Source organism: Sceloporus occidentalis, unplaced genomic scaffold (genome assembly GCF_023333645.1).
Source record: "Sceloporus occidentalis isolate IW3139 unplaced genomic scaffold, rSceOcc1.0.p SCAF_78, whole genome shotgun sequence".
NCBI classification, from domain to species: domain Eukaryota; kingdom Metazoa; phylum Chordata; class Lepidosauria; order Squamata; family Phrynosomatidae; genus Sceloporus; species Sceloporus occidentalis.
Window position 1 is genome coordinate 4,341,231 of NW_028317058.1, and position 7,009 is coordinate 4,348,239.

At 43.0% G+C, this 7,009-nt stretch overlaps 1 protein-coding gene across 1 annotated transcript; it reads right to left on the reverse strand.

The window, feature by feature from the left end:
* Nucleotides 1–213: 213 nt before the first annotated feature.
* Nucleotides 214–6,691, reverse strand: LOC149285536 (SET domain-containing protein 9-like). Its single transcript, XM_089495284.1, has 6 exons — nucleotides 6,603–6,691; nucleotides 4,971–5,329; nucleotides 3,702–3,825; nucleotides 1,803–1,918; nucleotides 880–985; nucleotides 214–301 (listed from the first exon to the last, which is right to left on the reverse strand). The coding sequence occupies exons 1-6, from the start codon at nucleotides 6,617–6,619 to the stop codon at nucleotides 214–216; spliced, it is 810 nt and encodes a 269-aa protein (XP_089351410.1). The 5' UTR covers nucleotides 6,620–6,691.
* Nucleotides 6,692–7,009: the final 318 nt, after the last annotated feature.

A 7,009-nucleotide genomic window follows, 5' to 3' on the forward strand; every position in this document is an offset into this window, starting at 1 on the left:
TTCAATAGACTACTAAAAAAAGGTGCAGTTTTTTTTTTCTTACACACTCCATTCTTTTAGTCCTTGCATACTAATTTAAATGGATTGTTTTCATATGGTTTGCTGAACTTTAAATATCCGACAAGGTTGGTAAAGCAAACTAGTTAATTCTGACAATGAAAGTATCCAAAATCGTAATTCTTATCAACAATAAAAAAATCAAATGGTCAACAACTATCGAACAAGTGTGAAATAGTTTGAAAAGAGTTCCTCTCCACAATCAATGTCCCTGATTGCAACTAGCACGACACATCTTAACAATCTGAAACAAAACACAAAGTAAACAAGTTATTACAATAATAATAATAACAATCATAACATTAATAGTCATATCACCTATATAAAATTTGCTACAGGGGTATAAGGCAGCAGGGTAGATTAGTGCAATGAGGAGTTGGGCACTCTAAATAACCAAATATTCTGTGTATTCTGCTTGTTAAATTGTTGACAGATGTGATGTACCCTCAAGATGAGAACAATCCTCCATTGATAAAAAAACACAATACAGAAACGTGTTGCGTGTATCGGGGCCGAACGTATAGAGAGAAATTCAAGGACAGAGCAGAGCAATCAACAGACATGTTCCACTGTTTGCTAGAGCGACTTTTCCTATAACTAATGTGCCGTTTGAACGCAGAACTTTCAATGTTTGTATACGGCATTGGCTGAGGCTCTGCCCATTTAATGCAAGACACTCCAAGAGCATGCAGCTATTATTGTAGTCATGCCTGGCACTTGTCGTACGTTACAATATAAATATGCAAACACCACAAATGGAAACCCCAACAGCTACAACATGAAGCACAAACCAACACATTGAACATGTTGATAAATACAAACCCTTCTGAATTGTGAGAGTAATTGATGTTTGGAATATACTGTCGTAGTTCAACTGGGAAACATTGAGGTACATCAAATTCCTGATAGCACACATTAGCAGCACATTCTAAGGGAGAAGAAAAGGTTTATTTTTATTTCAATTCAGCCTCTTAAATTTCTGATTAAATAAAATAATAAAAGAATCATGGAAGCAAAGACAAATGAGTAGTAACCATCCTGCTGAAACATACCTACTTGCTGCATTAGCAATGGAGATGCTAAGCCATATTTATGTGAAAATGTAAGTTCTTTTCCCAGTCTTGGGGTGGAATGCATAAATGGTACAACTAATATAAAGCGTAGCAACGGCAATAGCCTTTTCTCACGCATTATGATTTAAATCACTTTCCGATATCTCTTTCTGGAATCAACACTGCCTCGTACCCCCATCTCCGGAATGAAAAGTTCAATGAACGCACACTTTTGGCCAAGAAACTCGCTCTGTGTGTATACCCTCACTGGGAAAGCATGCACCATCTCTGATGGTTGGGCTCAGGAATTCAACCCAATGGTCAGGCTATGGGTCAGAGCTAGTATTTATCTAGTAGGTGTTTCCCAATACAATATTTTCCAGTTATTACGATCAAAAAGTGTTTTCCGCCTCTGTAAGCCTATAATTCATGTTCTTTCTGGAGTCTAAGACCTCGGTTTTACTTTGTACACAAGTCACTTACTGAGCAGGCAGCAGGCCACATGAAGCCTTCAGGTGCTGCTACTAATTCCCATACATTTCGGTAAGCCTATCAAGGCCAGTGTAAAGGTAAATGTGTAGTGAGGTGGCTAGTGGCTCTTCTATCACACTAACATGGCTGGCAGTAACAAGTTACCATATTCAACCCTAGTCACATAGCATTAAACATCTCTCCAACATTACCACCACGTACCATTTGAACAGTTGTTAATATATTGTCCAACAGTCAAAGGATTATAGAGACTGGCTGTAAGCCAGGAGGTATCGCACAATTTCAGAGGACCAAGCTGATCTCTTCCACTGCAAGACCTGAAAGAAAAAAGCAAAACACTTTGATCAGCTGTTACAATGTAGGGCATTACTATTTAATATTTTAAAAAGGAGGTTCAAGAACAGACATCCAGTATCACCAACTGACACAGTGCCTGTCACTGGGCCACAGGATCTACACACAACTCTTTTATACTACATTTCCATTTCTCGCGGTGGCAATCACGACTGACCTACTGTACTCACTGCTTGTGCAAACGTGCGAGACATCTTCTAAGACTCTAAAGGCGTAATATGTACCCAGTCCCAAACGGCAGATTAGAATAATTCAGTCTATTTTTAGTTTAGTCTCCCAGTATTTTAGAGACTGACTTTAATTAGTACTTGGTCAGTCTTTAAATCAGGCTAGCTCTATGCCTATCCCATGCATATGTTTCCTCACTTTATGAGCCTCCACCAGAACCTCCTCTCTGCTACTAACGCCTCTCGCTATACAACCCGGGACCCTGCTTACTTTTCCCAACGGTTTATCGCATTGTCTGCTTACCTTTAGGCCGTTAGAAATAATGACTCCCAAGTCCTCCTCTTTCGTTGTCACTGACAGAACAGCATCCCCTATGCTTTATTCTGCCTTGGGATTTTTACGCTACTAACAAGACATTCCTCTGAATATACACCATTAATAACAACCGTCTGTCTCCTATCAGTCAAGTCTACCTAATGCTCTTCCCTGGTCTGATATGCTAGTTACACGAGGATTGCTGGTGATGTCAGAAACAGCCCCATACACACAATTTACATTTATAGGACGGCTTACATTCACCAAGTGCAGTGGGGAAAAAAGTATTTTCACCCGTTATAACTGACCATGTAGAATACAAGAGCTGATGTCCATGCACCTCACAGTAGTATGAGGTTTTTAAAAATAATGTGAGCATCGTCCAAGAAATAAAATCCAATCTTTATTGTAAACTATAAAATTATCGCAGCATGAGGAGGAGATAGCCTCACGCCTTTCCCTTTAGCAGACCTTGGTGAATGTAAGATGAAACGCGTGAGACTCCTCCTCATGCCTTATAGTTTTATTAAAAAGTGTCTCTAGTGAGCGCTAGACCGCGAATATAGGCCGCACCCCCACTTTAAAGACTTAAAGTGGGGGGAAAAGTGCGGCTATATTCGAGCCAATACGGTACATCATTTAAAGTGGTATCTCGTATGTCAGGTTTTTTTTGTGAAGGAAAAAAAACAAACAAATGCCATACAATCATGTGCAGTACTGACTCCACAACACACATGCATGAAACCCGGTAAGTACATTAATGAATTTCATTATACTGAGAACATAACCGAGCAACTTGTGATGCTTTTATAGCTCATTCCCAGCGTTCCTTTGTCTTTCCTGCCCAGATCATTTATAATTAAGGACTGGTCACACACTGCCCTCTTCTGGCTGAATCAGAGAATACACGTGACTACCCAATCTCAATTACTACTCGTCACATTTTACTGGGCATTTCTTTTCTGCGGAGACTTGCAAAACATCGTGACACATCTGCCCATTATTTCTTTTTATTTACCCAAAGCTTACAAAATAGACAGCTGAGCAAATTAAAGTTATAAAGAACCCTACAATTTCCTTCTCATTAGCTTATCCGTGTTAGATACCAAGAAACAATATAATCCCCCCCCCCCATTCAGACGCTCTCAAATACACAGGGAATAAAACCTGCATTTGACTAGAAACAGTATCAATGTATAAGCTCTCCTGTGATACCCAAAAGTTACTAAAGAAAGTCCTACAAACAAAAACTCTGTTGCTTACCTGTACACAGACTTAGAGATCCCTTTGTCATTTCCATCAATCAGAATGCCATCAAGGCACCTAAAAATAAACGGGTTCCCAATTGACTGAAAGAAGATAGGTTCATACTTCTGATACACAGTACCTAATGGAAGAAGAGCAATTTATGGTCATAACATACATCGTTTGCAGTCTGACACCTAAATGTGAACAGGTTTCTAAGGATGTCACGCTGTCCCTAGAGGAATTATATTCCTTTCCGCAGAAAAGCATGGGAGATAACTGATAACGCAGCAGTGAGATACCTCTGTGTGGAGAACCAGCTCTTCCTTCTACCAACAGCAGTATAACCCTCCTGCCCCGTTCACAACCACCAAACCCGTTAAGCCAGATGCATATGTTCCCTATGAGTGCTGGGAAAGTATGGAAAATCTATATAAATTAGGTATTTCTGAAATCAGGACACCTGAATTGATAAACTTGGAGGGAATTTTCCATCACTTTACCTAATTTTGTGAGGATTCAGAGGGAAAATGTAAAAAAAAAATCAGTTTTTTTTTTTTCTTTCTAATTTTCTCTAGTTTTTACTAAATTTCTCATTCTAAGTTTTCAGCTAATCATCCAACTATGGTATCAAAAGAAAGCTCTATCTCTCCTTGAAAAAACAATATATAATTTACATGGGTACACTATTTGCAGGAAAAGAGAATAATCGCTGAACCGACATAGCACAAAAATGGCAAAATTGCTCCGGGACTTGAGGTACCAAAAACCCCTGGGATTGAAGAGGTTAAGATGACAACGCTTTCTCAAAATAAACACTGAGGTGACTGTTTATGGCAGAGATAATGATGCCCCTTTCCTAATAGACCGTCATTAATTAGGAGACAAAGAGCACAAGGACCGTGTGTTTATATAGTAGAGTTACGGCAAATGTGCCGCCGTCGCTTTCAAGCGGAACGTGTAACAAAAAACTACAATACTACTACTATACACATACAATGAATCGCAGAAACTTTCTGAAACGGATTTCTTACACATGTACCGCGTACGAAACAAGATATCCAAGTTCTAAGCTTTCTATTCCAGAAGCAGAGCCTGCTCACCATGCCACATTGTTACCCGTTGCTCATGAACTTAAGTGACTGCGTTTACCATTCTACCCCAAGTTTTAGACAAAACAGTAATTTTGCCATAAAACAACAAACCGTCCTTACATCGGCCTTAAAGATATATTACGAGGTAAATCCAGGCATCACACAATGTATTTGATAAAGTTGCTCTGAGTACCGGGGTACATCGACACCACTGCTCCTTCTCTCACAATCCCTCTGGAAACAAACACTCCCGTCCCAGCAGCATTTAGAGAACTCGGCCGGCGTACAACAGAGAATCCCAGGTTATCATAAAGTATTTCATCTGACTTCAGGAGGGTCTCGCTATCCTTGGCGTGTGCGAAAGGCTTGAGATTTTCCGTCACAGGAGGCTGATAAATTGATTTCGTTGCTTCGGGGAGCACATTAAGGAGGTCAGTTTGTTGGCGGATATTATATATGAATAGCGCCCGGAATAGCTTGAGCAGCGCTGAATAAACGTCCGTATCCGGAATCACTTTGTCAGCGCATCCTTCAGACACATAACGCAAGGTCCTGTGAATACAAACACACGTACTTACAGGTCATTTCAGAAAGCGCTGTCCCCCATGCTTAGACCCCCCGCCCCAGATCCCACTTTCTCTACCTAGTCAAATATCACCACTAATTTGTCTGTGGGTTCTTTTTGTCTGTCTGTGTGTAATTAGATGATAAAAGGATACTTTTGTACTAGTGTAAAAAATAAAATAAAAAAAGAAGACCTCCAATTCCTGTGCTGTGGATAAAACACTCCTGTCCCCCACCGTAACATCAGCACCACAGACTAGCACGCTTACCGGGATATGGTGCTGCTACGGCAATCCAGCCAGAAGAGAGAATTAGAGGGAAGGGTGTATCATTTGGCTCTAAGTCTTCGCTCGCACCAGAGTTTTTCCATACAGCCCTTTCAGTAAGTGGCCGTTCCACACACGGGGCCGGCGGATATTACGCCGTCTGTATTAATTGCCCGCGTGTCAATACCCGTCATTGTTTAAAATGTGAATGTTTGCCCTATTCCTTTTTCTCCGGAAGTGCAAACGGGCAAAAATAATTAGGACTTTTTCGGTTCGTTTTTGGACAACATATCACATTCCCTGCCCATTCGGTTCAGCCGAATTTACCTAAATTCTGTAAATTTGCAGTTTATAGGAATTTAAATGCACAAGTCTAATGGCCGATGCTCTTCTGTGACCTAGGGCCCTGCAGGGGCCACACGGGCTTGTTCGGGCATCCTGGTTAGTCAGGTTTCCCACAGATATCTGCCGGTGCAGGTCACAAGCGGGCAAGCAATGACAGCGGTGTGTCCTAACGCCACGCAGGGGAACCACAGAGTGCATGTGGCACAACTTGGGCATATAGGGGCAGTTCAGAGGCAAATGTGGTACAAGCAAGCAGGCAGGGGCAGCACATAGAGCACATAGCACGCAGGGGCAGTACAGAGAGTGTGTGGCCCTACTGGGCCCCCCCGGGGGCAGTACACAGAGTGTGTGGCTCTACTGGGCACCCTGGGGCAGTACACAGAGTGTGTGGCTCTACTGGGCACCCGGGGGCAGTACACAGAGTGTGTGGCTCTACTGGGCACCCGGGGGGCAGTACACAGAGTGTGTGGCCCTACTCGGCACCCAGGGGCAGTAAAGAGAGTGGGGCACCCGGGGGCACCACTAGGTATGTAGGTGCAAGGCGTGCAAGTGCTGGGCATGCAGAGGCAGCACAAAGAGCGCCCCCCTGCGCGACTCAGAAACCCGGCAAAGTTAAGTGAGTGAAGCCGGCACTCCGCGTTCTTTCTCACCTGCGGTTTCGGGCCATGTTTAGCGCCACCCAAGGCACAAAACGATATTTGTAGGATTTCCACCTGCGGAGCACTGAACGGAGTAAGGAGCCCGGAGACCGCATGTCCGAACACCGGAGAAGCCAAAGAAAACACGGAAAGCATGAGGGTCACTCACTATGCGGAGGGAGGAACCATAACGGAGTGGGAGGGAAGGGAATGACATCACAGCAGGGCGCAGGGGGAAGCAGTCCGGGGGCCGCTGAGGCCCTCTAGCGGAGATATCATGTATGTGCAGCTTGCACGCTGACAGAGACACTTCCATGAACGACCCATAATACCAGACCTAGCTTTCCGTTTACAGCACCCCCACCCCCCCTTTAAGCCGCTGAAATGAATACAATCTCCCGCTATATAGAAGAATATTT

Bases quoted from the DNA above. Each gene is read 5' to 3' on its own strand.
- LOC149285536 (XM_089495284.1), bottom strand. The intron at 3,826-4,970 runs GTACTCAGAGCA...TTCTTCCATTAG, and splicing joins AGTGGTGTCGATGTACCCCG to GTACTGTGTATCAGAAGTAT. The intron at 1,919-3,701 runs GTAAGCAACAGA...TTTTTCTTTCAG, and splicing joins ATCTCTAAGTCTGTGTACAG to GTCTTGCAGTGGAAGAGATC.